This window comes from Argiope bruennichi, chromosome X2 (genome assembly GCF_947563725.1).
Source record: "Argiope bruennichi chromosome X2, qqArgBrue1.1, whole genome shotgun sequence".
Taxonomy (NCBI): domain Eukaryota; kingdom Metazoa; phylum Arthropoda; class Arachnida; order Araneae; family Araneidae; genus Argiope; species Argiope bruennichi.
In genome coordinates, this window is record NC_079163.1 from 44,868,555 (window position 1) to 44,888,597 (window position 20,043).

Below are 20,043 nucleotides of genomic sequence, written 5' to 3' on the forward strand. Positions count from 1 at the left end.
AACAAACCAATAAAAAATAGAATTTAATTATGAGTTAACATATTAGTTTCTTGCCATTTAATTAATTATAAATAGAAGGCGCCTGTAGAAAATTCAGCTTTCCCAAGTTCCCAGCCACAGTCAACATTCATTTCTAGTGAAAAATTAGATTCATAAAACGTAATTATGTCAAAAAAAATATATTATAACACGGTATTATTCTTTTATTAAGAAAGATTGTGCATAAATAAGGTCTGCCTTCATCATAGATCCGACCGACAGTCCTCCACACGCCACCCTAGACATTCCAAAAATGCGCTTCATTCTTGGCGTGTAAATAAATTTTCACCTTTTGGCGAAAAAAGCTTTTCCGTAAGCAACCATACATCGATTTCCCCATTTCCATCACTACCGGAATGAAATCCGTCCTGCAGTGCTGCTTCCCCCCCCCACTGTTTCTAATGCTTCCCCCCCCCCACTGTTTCTAATGCTTCCCCCCCCCCTTTGAACTTCTAATGGGGGGTTCAAGCGTCCTCCGGTTAACGAGCCTCATTTCCGAAGATTAGTTTGTTCAATCAGAATTGAATTTCTGATCACTTACATAATAATATTCTATATCCCCAGGCTTTTATTTCTTTTACATTTCAAGCAAAACATTTAGATTAATTTTTACAGTTAAAATTGCCACACAAATATCAGACATCTGGAGTTTTATATATTGATTGTAATTGTAATCGTCCGGCATTCAAAAGGCGGCAGCCATTGTACGTGATCCGTTGGTGTATATCGAATTCAAGTTCAGCAAATATTTACTTTGTTAAACATGTTATTCTGCAGTGTTTGAGGAGTGAACAGCACTTTTTAAGAAGTAAGTTAGCCTATATAACAATTACATATCAATTTAATCGTTATGAGCTTTATTTTATTAACTAAATAATTGTTCCACTACAATGACGAATTTTGTGTGTCAAAATTTTTTGTTTATATGCGTATCCTATAATTTATTTAATGTGTAATTGCCTCGTTTCAAGAATTAATTTATCATGCATTTCGTAGAATTACTTACTTATTTAAATTTTTTTTTTTTTCATCTCGTATTTAGACACAATTTCAATTAATTTTATAGAAATCATGTTGGCTGCTTACTGCATAAAAAACATTTTTTTGCAAGAATGGTAGTCGTGAATAAGTACATACACATTATTTTCCGTTCTGTAGAAACAAAAATTTTGCATTTAAATTATTTATTTGCAGTAATGTTCAGTTAGTTGTATTTGGTTTCTTAATTCTTGATGAAATTAAATATTTTACTCGTATATGATTATATTTTTTTATTAGAATCATAGATTTAAAAAGTAGCAATTTCTTCATATTTTACTTACTTCAGAAATTTGGGTCATACATTTCCATTCATATCTAGTGAAGGAATAATTACCTCAGTTGAATTGATTTATTTTCCTGGATACATATTATTCTAATATAATTATGATAATTTTTAGAATTGTTTCAGAAAATAGAGGGACACTTCTTCAACTGTTCTAATTTTGAAAGTTAGTGATATCATAAGCAAATTTTATAGTACGGTTTTTATACCCTCTTTTTTCATATTATGGCTGTCTCACTGTATAGTTGTGGAGAGCATGTAATCATAATCAGGAGGAAACAAGGTAGCACGTGTATCATGACCATCTCAAGGATGGCCATGGTACAAAACAGAGTTTCCTTTGTATGTTATTTACATGACATTCCCATTTTTAAATGTTTAGGCATGCAACAATGTTTGCCTTCTTTTTATAATACTGGTCAGGAAACTTGCTAACCTTTATAATCATTTGATTTTAAGGCACTTGACTTTGATAAAACAAAGTTCTTAATTATTATTATTGATGGATTCTAAGAAAGATTACATTTGGGACTTACTCTTGTTTAAAGATATATTGGTTCTTTACCATAGATCTTACATTGAAGGTGCTAATCTGAGTGACTTTTTTATCATATTTGATTAGTTTTCGTCAAACTTCAATCTGAAAACTACACAAAATTTTCCCATAAAGAATATATATAATGTATGCAATTAGTATTTTTGAAAGTATAATTTCTTTTAACTTTTCTGGAGTACCTTTTTACATAAATGTTAAGAATTGGTTAATATTAATTTGAATGCGAACCGTATAATTTTCCTCGCTAAGGAGAAATCCACATTACACTGAAAATGAAATTGTTATAATAAAAATTTTAACAAACAAAGCTATTTTCTTTACCACACTGCCAAACATACGACTGATGATGTATAAAAATCATTGAGGCATTTAGATTTTGTTACACATTAAAAAGAAAGTATTTATGTATGGATGAATTTCTGTGCATCACCCAAGATGTATTTAAATATCTATTAAGTGAAATTTATCAGTAGCATTTTATTTAAAATATCAGTTTTATTTTAAAAGGACTGAAAAATAAATCATACATCTGTTTAAAAAAACTGGACATTCTCTGTCGGCTGGGAATTGTCATACTAACTCGGCGCAGACAATTTCATTATGTGAATATCAAATTGTTTCATTCATAGAAAAATATTAAATATATGACATTGTTATATCCATATAAGCTTTATATCCATATAAGAGATGTCACATACAGAATTTATTTTGCAGCATTGAATGTCTGAAGAAACCTCTTCAAGTTGATGCCCAAACATGTGAAATTTCAAAAATGAATCAATAAAAAAAGTAATATTGCTTTGTAACATTTCTTTGTTAAGGTTCATCGTCGAACGATTTGTATCGTAACAAAAAAGTTTTGTATTTTATTTCACCTGAAACCTTTATTTTGTGACTTACAGTTAAAGAGCATGAGAAGTAATAATTCCCCCTTCCCTTAATATATAAATTTTGTTGTTAAATTCTCGATTAAAAATATAGAGTAATTTTTTTGTATGTAAGTATAAACCATTTTTAATATGCTATTATTTCAAATAATGTTAAATTGTTGCTTCCTTTCCTTGTTTTTTACACTCTTTAAATTCATATTGCATTATAACTTGTTCATGAGTATTATTAGAGTATTTCCACTTATCTTGTATATACATACAGGGAAAAAAATTATCCAGATTTGAGTGCCAAACTTGCTTATAACAGGGTGCATAGCATTATCAGCAGTTCTTAAAATGTGTGTATTTTTTTATCCAAGTGCTTATATTTTCCTTTTTTTGGGGGGTTCCTGTGTCGGATCTTTCTGTGAATCTGGACGTTAGTGGGAAAGGTTTTATCTCAAATTAGAGAAATATTGATAGAATAAGGAAAATATATCCTTTTCATTTATTCAGCACCCTACCATTTGCTTGTTTTGATTGGGAGAAAAATCCTTTCTTCTAAGAGATGATTTTATGTATTCACATAAAAGCACTAGAAAAAAAAATATACAGTAGACTCCCGATTATCCGCGCCTGCCGCACAAAGGTTTTTTTTTTTTTTTTGACTGATTTCTTTAAAAAGGTGCAGTTTTACAGTTATGCTTTTGTAATTACATAATACATTACAGTATTAAAACAGTACATATGTATTAATTTTTCTGTGTATCCTTGGCGCCTCTCGTAAGTACAAAGCACTTTTCTGTTTTCATTAACAAAATGCATTTTAGGTTAATTTTGAGTGATATACTTAAATATTAAGCGTTAGTTAAACATTTCCTGCTGTTTATTTTACGTTTTATTGTACATAAAATGATTTTTGAAAGTTGGAATGACTGTTTTCTCTTTTGCTATACCCGTTTTTAGCTTTTTTCGGATTATCTGCGATTTTTGTTATCTGCGGCGGCAGCGCCACCCAATTCTGCGGATAATCGAGAGTGTACTGTACATTATGGTTGGTTCTCAAATTTTTAAGATAAGATTAGTCTATGCATCCCTTTTAAGACTGCAAATAAAATTACTAAATGTAGTTAGTTATTGCAGGAGGAAATTTACACTTCCTATCCCAGCTATGATGTATCTTTTTCATTATTGCACTTATAAAAATCAAATACAAAATTTTTGGTCATGCTGTGCTTTCCCATCAATATTGGCATTTTCAGAAATAATGTATCCATCTAAATGAACTGGTAATTTTAAGAAATGTTGATAAAGTCCTTTCTTATTAATCTTATAAAAGTTTACTGAATTTGTTGATATTGATAATTTTATCATTTTTAAGGTTTTGCTGGGGAAAAAACACCATTAGTTTTGGATAGAAGACATTGTGTATATTCAGAAATATGTAATTTTAAAAAAGACATGCTTAAAATTAACAAAACTTTTAATAAAAACTGTACATTGTTATAGAATAGAAAATATTGTATGGTTAGAAAATGTGCGGGTTTTTGTATGTATTCATGCATGTACAAATATGCTTAATTTTTGCAGTAATTTCTCACTAGGTGCCCTGTTATAAATTATAGGATTAATTTAACATTGCACTAGTGAATGTATTAATTTTAGATTTTGTTTCTTTTTAAGAAATATTAAACAAGATAATTAATTTTTTATTTTAAGCCTTTTCATTGAATTTCTTCATCAACCAGGCTAAATTGCTTCATTTATTGGTTTGCATCCTGTCTTAATTGATGGGAAAAATCATAAATGTATGAAAATTAAACTAGTAATTTTTAGCTTATAATAAATATATACCAAACTGAACTACCCATTTTGCTCATTATATTTTTCAGTTGTTTTGAATTAGCAAATTTTTATCACTATTAATAGCACTATTGATGTAATTGGTATATTTAGATATGAGCAATTAAAGAACATTGCTGAACTTATCATTTTTTAAATGTTTTTTTTACTCTTAAATTTGAACAAAACGGAAGATGCAAGACCTTGAACAAAACATTTCATTGTTTCATTAAATGGATGTGTTAAAATTTGAAGTAATAAAAGTTGTTTTATTTCTTAGATATTCATATAAAACAAAAAGTACTGTAAATATGGAAATAAAAATATTATTTGAGGGATGGCCATTAAAATCCGAAGAGGGGTTGAATTAAATTTTTACTAGTGTTGTAATTTTAAAACTTTTTGAAAAGGTGACTTCTGCTATTATATTTTTAATCTGTGAAATATTTGCCTTAGTTATTTGTATTATCTTAGTTATTTGTATTATTGTATTATCTTCATTCTGTATTTTTATTACAATTTTTTGAAGTTGGATATATTCTGAATGGTTGAAGTATAAAAAGTTAACTCTTTTCAACTGTATGCTAATTTTCAGAGAAAAAGAAATTAATGAAATAATAGCTGTATTTTAAAATTTATTATGGAAATAACTAGCTTAAAAGATAAGATTTTTTGTAATATATCGCATGGCGGGAATTTTACATTGTAGTGAGAAAGTAGAAGTTCTTCCTTGCTGCACATCTTTCCACACTTTATCTGGCAAAATTGTTAAATTGCAGATAAATATTTCTCAGAAAAAAAAATGAGGGCCCAGCTCAAAAATTTCTTCCTTGTCTGACTCTTAGTATACAAAATGAAAATGCTTATTATAGCTACATTCAAAAGCAGACTATGAAGTGTCAGTAGTCATACCAATGAAAAATGTGTCTGAAATATGCTAGTAGGGTATATTTATTGCAATTTACTGGCTTTTCCTCAGACTTGTTCTTATATATTCCGAGCAAGAAATAACTTTCCAACATCAGGCACTTTAGAATGCATTCCATTAGTCCAAATCAGATAAAATTTAAGCTACAGATTATTCAAATGATACGCTTAACGTTTATTAAACAAAAAATTTTAACATGAAAATACGCCAATAAGTGGTAATGTAAATACACTTTAAAACATTTATTATGCTTTTTATAAATGTTAAATAACAGACAAAAAAAATGTAGCATTAAAACTACTCAAGATGTCTTTCTTCATATTCAAGAATGTACTCTGATCATAGAACTAATTTGCGACATCTGACTGCATTAAGTCGCTTGGAATTTTAAGAATATAGTGCTAAATTTTGTCCATCAGATCTGGCACAGATACTGATCTTTCACAAACCAACATGTTTTACTCCGCCTTGGACTTTTAGGAAACCTCACAACCAAAGTTGCATGGGGTGAAATCCAGCGAACAGAGAAGCAATGTAATTGGAAAATGATGGCTAATCACTCACGAATATATGAAATACTGTTGTAGTAATTGTTTTCCTGATGATGTGAGGATGTGTATTATCTTACAAAAATAATGTAATAATAATGAATAATGTTTATACATCTTTTTATTTTCTTTGTATTGGTTTTTGTATTTGAATATTATAATTTTTTCATCACTATTTCTATACTTACAGCATTTGTTCATCTTTTTAATAGATAAATTGGGAAGTAAAATGAATAACTATGTTTAAGCATTATGAATTGCTATTAACTTTTTTTTGTTCATTTCTTTATGTTTATATTATATGCAGTAGTATTTCTCATAAAACTGATAGCATATTTTAACTATTTATCTATGTAAGTTTTCGATTATTTGGGCTATAATTGAATTTTATTAAATTATCAAATTAAATAATTTTCAGTATTTATGTGTTGTTGCCTCATGTTACTGCAAGTATATCAAACTGAATTCATCTATGTTTTATTATGTCCCAATTTGTATAAATTCTGGCATTTTATAAAATTGAAATGCCAACTAAATATTTTACTTTAACTGAACTTATAGTCTCCAACAAATCTTTAAAAGCATTAAGCTTTTTAAAAGTATATCATCTTTAATAGTTGCTTTGTTAATAATTTTTAATAAACACTAAAAATTTCTATATACTCAACAAATTTCTCCTTCTAGGGAACGAAAAACACCTTGAAAAAGAACTTAAGAAATAGAAGATATTGACTGATATTTACAAAAGGTAAACTGATGTTTCGTTTGCCATCCATTCAGTGAATTGGACTGAGCCTAGGTTTTGTTTTCATATAAGTTAACACTTACATGAAGCAATTGCTTTTTAAAATTTACACTGTCTCCCTAATGAAAGGGGGGGGGGTATTCATTATTTTGCAACTGTATTATCTACATATGCTTATTAGATTTTTTTAAATATCAATTTATATTTTATTCTAAAAGGAAAAAGTACAGTACACTCCCGATTATCCGCGGAATTGGGTGGCGCGGCCGCCGGGGATAACAAAAATCGCGGATAATACGAAAAAAGCTAAAAACGGGTATAGCAAAAAAGAAAACAGTCCTTCCAACTTTGAAAAATTGTTTTATGTACAATAAAACGTAAAATAAACAGCAGGAAATGTTTAACTAAGGCTTCATATTTTAGTATATCACTCAAAAGTGACCAACCTAAAATGCATTTTGTTAATGAAAACAGAAAAGTGCTTAGTATTTACAAGAGGCGTCAAGGATACACAGAAAAATTAATACATATGTACTGTTTTAATACTGTAATTTATTATGTAATTACAAAAGCGTAACTGTAAAACTGCATCTTTTTAAAAAAATCAGTCAAAAAAAAAAAAAAACTTTGTGCGGCAGGCGCGGATAACCCGCCCGCGGATAATCGGGAGTCTACTGTATAATTTGAAAGATGGCTATTTTCAAATTTATGGCTTCTTCTTCGAATTGGCTCTCATGAATGCCAGATTCTGTTATTTTCCAAATACTATCTATTTAAATTTTAACATAAATAAATTTACACATGCAGAAGTTCTGTTTATAAAGTATGTTTAGAAGAAGAATAACTTGTCAGTTTCTTAAACTGGAAGTATGCCTTAAATTTATTCACTTAATGATGTAAAATATTACTGAGTTCTCTTGTTTCGTTTATTCTATCACAGATATAAAGACAGTAGGCTTCTGACTGAAGATGGCGGCCAAAAAAGATTTCAATATTGGAGATTTAGTTTGGGCAAAGATGAAGTGTTTTCCTTTTTGGCCAGCCAAGATAGTAGAACCTCCTTCAGATACGAAATCTACTCCTAAAAAGGCACGTCGTTACGTATTCTTTTTTGGAAGTCAAAATTATGCATGGATACAGGATGAAAATATTGTACATCATTCTGAAGAAATGCTACAGTCTACTTCCAATAAGAAAAAATCAACCCTTCTAAAATTGGCAATAAAACAAATCACCGAAGATGCACCCAAACAGGCTAAATCGCTGCTCAAAGAAAAGGAATCTCCTGAGAAGTCTCCTGAAGCATCGACAAGTGGTACTCAAAACAAAATTGCTAAAGTACAAAGAAAGAAGGTGAAAACTGAAAGCCAGAAAGTTCGAAAGAAGGTTGTACCTAAACGACGTGATATGGATGAATCAGAATATGAAAGAACATCTCCTCCTCAGAAGTTATCTGAAAGGCCTGCTGAAGATTTCTCTGATTTAATTAATAATACACCTCCTAATTTAAACTATAAGCGTATAGCTGTTATCAGACCATTAGAAGAGCATCCTCCTACTACTACTCCTACTCCTTCTCCTCCTTCTACTCCTTCTCCTAGTTCTACTCCTTCTACTCCTTCTCCTCCTCCTACTACTACTTCTACTTCTACTACTACTATTACTCAAAGTTCTTCTTCAAGAATTAGGAGTCGTGGTTACTTTGAACTTCTGCCACTTCCTATTGTTGATATATATGTACCCAATGAATCCGTAAGAGCAAAAAATGTCATACCATCAAGTAAGGAGATAGGATTTATTGGTCTCGGAATGATGGGTCAAAGGCTTGTTAAAAATCTGCTTATGTGCAATCACAAGGTCACAGTTTGGAATCGAACCCCTGAGAAATGTGTACCTTTTACTAAAATTGGAGCTGAGATTGCGCAGACTCCAAGTGATGTGGTTGAAAAATGTGACATAATTATCTGCTGTGTTTCTGGTCCTTATGCCTCAAAATGCCTGGTTTTTGGAAACTGTGGCATTCTATCAGGTCTTGACAGATCACCACCTGGATCAAAAAGTTATGTTGAAATGACTACATTGGATCCAACTACATCAATAGACATTGCAGAAGCTATCAGCCGTAAAGGTGGAAGATATCTTGAAGCCCCAATCAGTGGATCTAGGAAAATGGCAGAGGATGGAAATCTGTTAATTTTGAGTGCAGGCGATAAAGAAGTTTTTCTCTCTTGTGAGAGTGTTTTTTTTACCTTATCAAAAAATGCATATTATCTTAGTTCTGATATTGGCAGTGGTTCTAAGATGAACCTAATTGTTAGTATGTTAATGGGTGTATCATCTGCTGCCTTGGCAGAATCCATGGCATTTGTTGAGAGTTGCAATCTTTCTCAGATCAACTTCATGGAAATTATAGAACTTGGACCAATATGTTCGCCTCATCTTTTAGAAAAAGGACAAGCCATAATGTCACGTTCCTTTGACACTAATAATACTCTTAAGTATCAGCAAAGAGATATATCTTTGGCTCTTAACCTGGATAATGACCGTGGGCAACCAATGTCAGTCACAACAGCAGCAAATGAAGTGTTCAAACGTGCTACACTTCGAAATTATTCTGACCATGATGTATCTGCTGTTTTCTTGGGAGCTGAGTATTAGTGTCAGTTCATTGTTTTGCTATACTATGCTATATGCCGGAAGGGCAAATATGCTTTTTATCCAAATTCATTGTAAAATATTATAAAAGATTTCATAATCTATTAAATATATCATTCATACAATTTTATTTTCAATTTAATAGTGTCTTTTTATTTTTTAGTCTTAAACTTTTATATTTTCATTTTATCATTATTGCTCATTTTATATTATGAAACCAGAGCAGCTTAATTATTAAATATATTGAATAATAATAAAGCACCTTCTTTCTTAAAATTTGATTTTTTATGTTTATTTAATTTTGATTAAGAATTTACTTACACGGTTTCCAAAATTAGTCCATGCATTGTTCTAATCTGAAGAAAAGACTTTAATTCTTAAGTAATAAATTATCTTATTGCATATAAATATCCCCTCTTCCCCCATTGATCCTGGTAAGGAAAGAACAAAATTGTAATGCAAAATTTGCTTATATTATTCATAGACTATTGCTGTTAATGAATTATGGAAGTTTTTATTTGTGTATTTTCCTTATGAAATGCAAGAATTTTGATGCTTTATGCAGTTTGGGAGTTATGTAGTTGCAAAACCAGTATATTAAAACTTAAAAGAATTGTAATTGAAATTGATAATGAATTTATTTGGATTGCCTGTGAATCTAATGGCTATTTAATCTCTACAGTTGCCATGATCTTTATATTTCATAATTACAAAAGACTAAATATCTCTGCAATCTTCTTGCAGTATAGATTCTGATCAAAATATATTATCACAAATTGTGCATTGAAACCTTGGTAAATAGGCTCATATTTGATTGGTCTTTTTGTCCCATTTTAATGCGATCCAGCTTGTTTGAGATTCTGTCATCAACACTTGAGTCATGATGACTGGGCTGGTTATCTCATTGCTGGCAATTCAAGTTGCATCTAATGAAGTGAGTTTTTGATTGAAGTGAAACTGAAAACATAGGATCAGTGACATGTAATGAAATTTCTTTACTGAAAATCTCAAAAGTTATAAATGGCCATTCATCAGTGTGAACAATATTTTTTATAGGAAATATTAATATATGAATGTTTTGAGAAGCAGTTGGGCCAAACTTATTTGTTTACAGTAATGTTCTTTTGTGCAAGTCAGAATTAGTAAACATTTATCGAATGGATGAAAGCCACATGGGAAAGCTCCCAAAATACTTTAGTTAACAAATTGCTATCAGGCTCTCTACAGTACAGAAGGTAGGAAAAATACTCATTGAAAAACATGGTGAAAAGTATGCCTTTTTATTGCTCTTGTATATTATTGACATTTATTTTTGTTTGCATTTCTTCTTATGTTAATGTTGCATTTTAAAATATGTTGTGGTCATCTTGCATGTTTGTCTATTAAATTATTCATTTTCCATATGAATTTTTTTTCAATCCAATGTAAAGTTTGGATCATGTGTATTTTAATACATTATTGATCTCATGTAGGTCGTTAGTTTTGTCACTCAGTGCATATTAATGTATTTACAGAAATGAAAAGGTATATATGAAATAAAATTATGGAAAAAAAGAAATTAGAGGCATGTTTGTTTTATTTGCAGGTTTTCTTGCATATATGCAAATCAGTTAAATTTTAAATTTCGAAAAATAATAAACCATCTCGCCATGATTTCAGATTATGTTTACATTTATTTCCAAATTTATCTTCCTTTTTCTATAAAAATAATAATGGATTAATGTTTTTAAAATCAATTAGATTCCTGTAAAATTAAATGGATGAAAGCATGCTAAAATGTAGAGTCGAAACGGCGTATACACGTAAATTTATATCGTGATTTTTAGGTGGCATGTACATTTGTTTAGAAACTAATATCTTGTAATCAGCTGACTTTTCAAATTTAATGAAACATTTTAAGTTGTGAAGGTTCTGTGTACTCTGCCTTTCTCTGCAAGAAAAACATTTCTTATGAATACCATAGACAGTACCACATTTTTTTTTTATTTTCAAAGTATACAATATCCATCTGTACATTTTTGCCATTTGAATAGTAAAATAATTGATTATCAATTTGCCAAAAATGCTTCAATTCCCCCCGGTGAAGAAAAGGGAAAATTTGTCTTCCGAACAACGCCGAAGCGAGAGCATGTACTTTTGTTTTCTCTCAGTTTGTTGTGCTTGCGTAGAAGATTTAGAAAATGCCCATGTCTTTATAAATGTTAAAATACAACATGAAAAATCAACTGTTTCTTCAATTGATGCAATTATCGTACACTGATTGTGTATTGTATCCTGGACGTGATATGTTGAAATTTGGAAATTTTTAGGAATGCGCGACAATTTGGAGGAAGAACGGTAAGGAGTTGAAACAAGAGGTGGGCACTATTTTTTTTTTTGTGTGTGTGTGTAATGATTTGGTTTAAAAATGCATATCAATAGAATAAAGAAGGAAAGGATTACGAAATATTTTCACGAAACATCTGACTAAAATAAAACATACCTTAAGTTAAGAAATTTCTGATGAATTCACAAAAGAAACCAAACTTACTGAGCTTGTGAGTTTAAAAGCTCAGCTGACGAAAAAATTAAAGGATTTAATTAGCGTGGATGACATTACAATATTAAATATAGATCTAAACGAAATGACAGGCCAAAGTGAGTTATGCGAAGACTAGAAAGACAAAAAATCGATCTAACATCTAAGCTAGAAAAACAAATAAAAATTTGAGTGATATTCCACAAATAAGGACAAACAGTCCAATTACAAATAACGCGGAAAATGTTATCCCCTTAAGAAATCTAAGTGTTAATTTACCAAAATTAAATATACAATCTGTTCAGGGCGATTGCAGTCAATTTATCGACATTTTGAATTCTTTCGAAGTTGCAATTCATAAAAATGATTCATTAACAAAAATAAACTGAGCAAAATTATGATGCTTCGATACAGTTATTAAAAGAAAGATTTGGCCAAACAGGCATAATCATATCTTCTCACATGCATATGCTTTTATTGACTGAAAAAATAATAACTTGCTCAAATGGAACAGGTTTAAGAAAAATATATGATGCAATAGAAACTCAGAGTTTTGCAATCATTAAATGTAGCTACAGGTACTTATAGTAACTTGTTGTGTCCTGTAAATACTAAAAACGCTATCCGAAGAATTAAATTATAATCGTCAACGTAAAGCAGGTGAATTATTTGATATTACTAATTTAGTAGAATTCATAAGTATTGAAGTAGAATGCAGGATGACTTCGTTATTATTAGCAAATACAAAATTTTCTAATGCAAAAGAATATTCATTTAGATACAGAACTGATCAAGGTTTCAAATATGAATATTCTTCGTATACGAATGCCTTAACTACACACGCAGAATTATTTCAGCATAAATATGAATCAAATCGTAAATTTAATCAAAAGAGAAACTTGTATCCTTCTTCCCGGGACAGACTGAGTAATCAAAATAGCATCTATTGTACTCAAAAATGAGTCATGATCGCTCACTTAGTATTAATGAAAAGAAAGAATCATTAATGGCTAAAGGAAAGTGCTTCATATGTTTTGAAAATCATATTCCGTAAAAAATTGTGTAATAGTAATTGTCAAATTGTAAGCTATGTGGTTCGCTTTCGCTTAATTCTATAATTTGCGAAACACCGCAATCCGTAACCGAAACTAAGAATATTCCCGATCGTGCCGAATTCGTGACTTTCATCCCCAAAGAAAATAATCCCTCTTCTACCAAGATATCTCTTAACACCGAATCAAAAAAGAAAAAATGGCGTCCCTGGGTCAGTGTTATTACATTTTCAGCTTTAGTGAACGGGAGAAGTGGAAGGGCGCGCTTGGTTGAATGTTGGATTCCGGGGCCAATACTAAAACTATATTACTATAGTAAGTTATTCATCTTGAGAGAGGTGGTCGAGGAACTGGAATTGAAAACAGTGAACGAGGAAGTTTTAGCTATTCACACTTTCCGAAGTGAAACTGATGAGCGTCGTGTTTACAATATTGGGGAAATTTCTTTAAGGAATGTGCAACACCCAACTCAGTGTGTTAAAATACAAGCAGTTGTTTTTTGCTCGATTACTTCGGCGAAAATTCATACTCCATAACAGTTTGTTAGAAACATAGCGTTGGAAAAGGGAATTGAGTTAGCAGATTTTAGTACATCTGAGAGAATTGGTTTTGATTGATCCGGATTTTTTTCAGAGATTTTAGGTAAAAGGAATATAAGGATTAGTAAAGATAAAAAACTGTCAGCCAATCGAATTCTTTTTAAAAGATCCCTTTAGTAAAAGATTGATTGTAGCTGATAGTATTTTCGGATATTTACTAATGGAAAAGGATGAGAGAATTGATTGTTAGGGGATATCTGCTAACCATTTAATCGTCGAGAACTTTGATAGGGTATAAAATTTGTGGTTATTAGAAACCATTAGGATAAATCCGGATAAAGAAATGTCTATCAGGTAAAGAAACTTTAAATTCGTTTGAACAAAATACGACGTACAGAAACAAAAGATATGAAATTCGTTTGTATTGGAAATAGGATAGTAAAGCATTAAGCAGTAATTATAAAATTACGAAACGTCGTTTATTCGATTTAAACAAAACATTAAATGAAAACAAAGAATTATTTGCTAAATATGATGGCATCTGTTAAAGATATATATATATAACGGTTAGGGATTCTAAAATATTTAGAATCAGCCGTTTGACATTAGAGTAGCTGCAGTGGAATAATGACAAATAGAAGTCTCCAAATATTGTGTCCGACAAATGAAAGGTTTAAATCAAAGACAATTTACTAAGAGAAAAAAAGAAACGAAACACATGATGAAATATTTACAGTTATGATGAACAACTCGTTAATACATGGATGGTGATTACAGGATCTAAAGCTGGCATTTAACCGCTGTCACACGAACAGAACAGGAAATCTGAACACGACTCTGAAAAACATACAAACATAACGACATATATTTATACCATGTCTAAAATCTTATATTTACATATTAGCTACGGTTATTGGGTTGATTAAATGTCAGATACGATACTGATTGAATAACTATATGTTTGATGTCAAGTGAATGATTTACCCAAACTAATGACGCACAATAGCCGGTTCAAAATGCTTTGCATAATCTATACTTATAATAAAGCTCGATGTGTGTGTTGGCGCTCTACAGGCCAGATCATTTGACATACAGCTACCAAATTTGGTACATGTATACCTTAGAGGTCGGGAATGTGCACCTGGGGTCCCTTTTTTTTGAAATTTTAATTATTAATTAAAAACTAACTTTCCCGCCAAAAAAAAATCTATTTTCCCCACCGCCAACTTTTCCGCCAAAAAAAATCTTCCATTTTCCCCACCGCCAAATTAGTACGGCTTCAGTTTTTTTTTTCTCTCAACAGTAAAGAGGCTAGGGTTAACATTTTTCGGCGGATTATTTCAAACGATTCTGTTTATTTTCTTAATGTTTTATGCATTTAAAATTAAACATTGTTAATTAATCCATGTTTCAGATTCATTCTGAAGTACTTTTGAATTAAAATAACACAGAATAAAGGAAATTAAAAATGTATAATCTGCATAGCGTTACACCAACTGGCGTAGAAAAATTCACGCATTTGCGTTAGCGTAACTGGCGAAGAAAATTCACGCATGCGCATGGCGTTGCCATGACAACCATTATCAACGGATGATTTAAATTATTTTTAGGTTAGTTGCATGCTTTTGTAAGTAAATTGTATTTATGTTAGTTATATATTTTTTTTATATGCTTATAGTTTTAAGTACATCGTTTTTTAAGTAGTTTTTTTAAACCTGTTTTCGACCGATTATTTTAAACGATTCATTTTATTTTCTTAGTGTTTGATGCATTTAAAATTAAACATTATTAATGAATGGATCTGTTCATGATGAATCTGAGAAAATTTTGTTGACAAATTCTTGAGATATTACATAAATTAAGAAAGATATTCTTTAGTGCCCATAAAGTTTAAACGCTCAGTGACTCTATTATCAGGGGGACATATAGGAGCTTCCAATATTATAACATGGAGCTTACAAAATATACATAATATCTCCTGTGATAAAACGACGATGCATCCCTCAAAACGAGCCAACAAAGACCTAGGAGAAACTGGCCGATTACATTTTAACCTCCTTCAAAACGGTATTGGAGTCCCATCGTGCTCTTCGGAAAATATGTACTCGATGAAAGATGGCATCGACGTAGACATTAATTTCCTCTCATCCATATAGGTAGCATCACATGAAAATAGAAAGAAAAAAAATTAGCACAACATATTTACATTCAAAAAATTGTGCCACAAGGCAAAAAATTATGAAAAATTTGCCAATATACAAACTGGATTTTGACATTTTAAATCAAAATTTTATCTAAAAGTTTTGACAAAATACTTATAGCCAAAAGTTTCGTAAAAAGGTCAACAAAATTAATTTTAGTATTTATATACGTTAAAGTGAAAAGTTTTCCTAAAACTAAATTTCTGAGATAATGATATATCAATGTGTGTAGTACGCGAATTTTCTACAGAACATTTAGAGAGCTCAATTCCAGCTTGATTATCTCATAGAAGACAGCTAGTTAAATTAGCTTTTATTATATTATGATTTTCGAATTCCTTTAATATATGTATGATCCACACAAGTTCTTTTGCTGATTCACATAACGATATATATTCACTATCCATGGTGGACAAACTAACACATTTTTGTTTGAAAGTCCTCCAAATTACTGGTGAATGATCAATGAAAAGAATAAGACCTCCAATTGAAATTCGATCATCTCTATTAGCTGCGAAGTCATCGTCACTATAACAATTATATTTATATCATTCCTTTCAGATATTCTTAATTTATAAGTTTTAGTATGAACAATATAGCCAAGCAATTTAAGTCGAGTATTCCAATGTACTAATCCTGGATTACTTTGAAACTGAGATAAGATATTAACGGCATTACAAATGTCAGGTCTCGTCTTACCTGAAATAAACGATAAACATCCCAAAATATTTCTATACGGGAGTTTTGACATTTCCGTACTCTCAGCTTCAGTATTAGGACATTGTGTTTTAGAAAGAACTGTACCAACTGCAATAGGTAATGAAACAACAGGATAGTTATACCTTTTGTATTTATTGCAAACTTTATAAATATATTCCGATTGATGAATGAAAAATTCATCTCCCATTTCTAGAAATTGAATTCCAAGCAAAATACGTGTTTTGCCGACGATTTTGAGATTAAAATGGGTACTTAAACGATTTATTACCTCTTCCATTAAGATGTCGGTTTTTGAAAAATGAATATGTCATCGACATAAAGTAGCAATACAACATTATCCTGATATACATATACAATTTGTCCTATCCAATTTCTTAAAGTTTAAATTTTCTAGTACAGAGTGAATTTCTAAAAACCATTCCCTCCCAGATTGGTGCAAACCATATAATGCTTTATTTAAATTACATACGTGGTCAGGTTTATTAAGGTCAACAAATCCTTGTGGTTGTGTCATAAAAATACCTTCCTGTATTGTGGAATACAAATATGCACACTTAATATCAAGTTGAGAATTTTGCCATTTCTGTTTACATACCAACACAGAAAAACCCATCCTAATAATTAAAAAATTTACCACAGGATTGGAAATTTCATCATAGTGAATACCTTGAATTTGTCTGAAACCCTGAGCCACTAGTCTTAGTTTATATCGCACTATAACACCCTTTTTGTTGCGTTTTATGGTATAAATCCCTCGACAACCTATAACTTTGCCATTTGCAGGTTTTGGAACGAGATCACAAACTATTTCTTTTAAAACACTAATTTCCTCATCCATAGCTTTATACCACTGATCAGCCTGGAGGGTTCTCATAGCTGTATTAAAATTTACTGGGATTTGAACCTCTAGTCAATCTGATACATAGGCCTCTTCCATGTGTACAAATCCTGAATATTTATTTTTTCCAGAAAAGTTAAATAATGATTTTTCATACTTTACAGTATTACTCAATATCTTTATGACCAATGTAGGCTGCTCTCGAACCTTGAACGTAATAATAAATATCAGTTCTAGACTTATCTTTACGTGAAACAGCTTGTCTTTTCCAAATAACTTTATCGGAAATTCGATTGTTATTCGATATTCCCGTTCAGAGATCTGGTTTTGGGGTTCTAGGGATAACCGGTTGTTCAGATTCTTCCTTAGATTCGGTAATGGATTCAGGACTTTATTCGATTGACTTTCTGTTATGGTCCAGCTTAGCTCCACTGCTTTTTGGTTCTTGCACCCTATCATCATCAAAAGATACATTAATAGTTTCTACAATTTTTCTGTCATTAGGTAATCATATGCGACATCCCCGGGTTCTTAATGCATAACCCAACATTATCCCTTTCTTAGCGCTAATATCGAACTTTTTCCTTAGTTGTTTAGGTACACCTAAATAAGCTGTGCATCCAAAAGTCTTTAGATGTTTTACAGATAGTTTACGACCACCATAAAGTTCAAAAGGAGTTAAACTCTGGTTACCATGACATACAGGATTCCAAACATATACATGACATAACAATGCTTCAGCCCATAAAGCCTTAGTCAAACCACTAGTATTAAGCAGAACTTTTATTCCATCTACAGCAGTGTAGTTGTAACGTTCGGTTATTCCATTTTGTTGTGGCGAATATATGTTTGTTCTTTCAGTCTTAATACCCAAATCATCTAAATAGGATTCAAATTCTGCAAGGCAGAACTCAAGACCGTTATTGGTTATTACATTTATGATTTTTGTATTTAGAAATACAATGCATAATCCACGATTTTTTAAATAACAAATAATATTGCTATTGTTATTTTTAAATATGCGTTCCAAATATCTGTTATTTCAATCATATTATTAATTAAAAATTATTACTTAATGTTAAATATAAAATTTATTCATTGTAATTAATACTTAATTTACTAATTTAATTAACGTGTGATCGAATTAATTTATCTGTTTCAGCTTACTTCTTAAATTTTTTTTTCTCAAAACTATTTATTTAATTTATTTATTAGAGTGAAGCATTTTCTGGAAAAGATGAGTTAAAAATATATGTCATTTCTTTAAAATGTTTACTTTAGTCCTATATTCTACCAATAGATGGCGCCAGCAGTAAACAGAGTACATGTAATCAAAGTCAATCATGTCACGAGCAATTAAAAATGATCTGTATGGAATAGTGCATCATCAAATACGAATATCGGTCACTCCCGTAAAGTGGAGCGGTGACTTCGCACTTTCCAGTGAAATCACCGCTCCGATAAATTTCAGTGATATGCAATTCAATGATACGATATGATAATTCCAATAACCGGTCCGTTCACTTTTCAATCCAATCACAGATTTCTTTCGAGAGCTTCCATTGGACAGATCGTATCGATTGTTACTTTCCAGTGAAGTCACCGCTCCGGCAAATTTCAGTGATATCGTATCGATTGTTACTTTCTATCTTGATCCAAAACCTGTAATCGAAATATCACCAGTAAGATCGTATCAAGGATTTGAATCACACCCCTCTTTGAAAAGTATTGATCACTTGTATTTGTGACTTTTTGATATTGGTTACGTAATAACCGCTCTGAAAATATTCGTCATCCCTATTTAGAAACCTTTCTGCCCTTTTCTGATAGTTCGAGAAATGCTTAAATACTTCAGTTTTCTCTTTAATTGGGTACACAGTTACTTTTCTAGAAAAGTCGTTAATGATACTCAAAAAATATCGGTACCCGCTAATAGCAACATCAGGAAAAGGACCACATAAATCCATATGTAACAACTCAAGTAGTTTACTGGATCTAATTTTACCAATAGGTTTGAAAGATTTATGACGCGATTTAACAATCTTGCAGGGTTCATATTTTAAATCCATGTCCTTTAATGCGGGCATTCCGTTTACACTTATGTTCTTAGTATTATGTAGTTTTTGTTAATATGGCGCATTCTATTATGCCAAACAATTAAATTATTTGCATTGAAAGTGGAATAGTTTTAGACTTTTGATTTAATCTTATATACATCTCTATATTGGGAATTTACCTTTACATTTTTATGATCTGGATTCACTTCAATTTGGAGATTTACACAAAAAAGACAATTAACCTTTATGGCTACAAATTGTTTGCGACCATCTTTAGAAAATACAGTGATCTGGCCATTTTTACACGTAAAAGTCGATCCCGCTTTATCAATAAGTGGTCCAGAGAATAGATTACGTCTTAATTTCGGAGAATACAATACATTCAAAAGATTTACAATTTCCAATTCACCTTATTCCAGAATATTATCTTACAGTTCCAGTTCTTTCTATATTAAACGGTACACCTCCAATGGCTAAGGACATAGTTGTTCCTTTCACTGGTCGATAGTTCTGGAGAAGACTTCGGTTTCCACAGAAGTGTGATGTCGCATCTGTGTCAAAAATACATGAGTGTCTTCCCTTCCTTGACTTAAGTTGGAATCTGCTATGAAG

The 20,043-nt window shown here is 30.9% G+C and overlaps 1 protein-coding gene across 5 annotated transcripts in view; it reads left to right on the plus strand.

Annotated features, from left to right (window-relative positions):
• The first annotated feature begins 520 nt into the window (after positions 1 to 520).
• LOC129959964 (cytokine-like nuclear factor N-PAC) overlaps positions 521 to 20,043 on the plus strand; it is a 51,598-nt gene continuing 32,075 nt past the window's right edge. Inside the window, exons 1-4 of one of the 5 annotated variants that reach the window (XM_056072894.1) lie at positions 526 to 847; positions 2,634 to 2,708; positions 6,791 to 6,854; positions 7,792 to 11,050. In XM_056072894.1, the coding sequence (XP_055928869.1) occupies positions 7,821 to 9,509 (1,689 nt within the window). In that variant the 5' untranslated portion in view covers positions 526 to 847; positions 2,634 to 2,708; positions 6,791 to 6,854; positions 7,792 to 7,820 and the 3' untranslated portion in view covers positions 9,510 to 11,050. Of the gene's footprint in view, positions 848 to 2,633; positions 2,709 to 6,790; positions 6,855 to 7,791; positions 11,051 to 20,043 lie in introns of those variants that run through there. The other 4 variants (XM_056072896.1, XM_056072895.1, XM_056072897.1 and 1 more) reach the window with 4 other exon arrangements.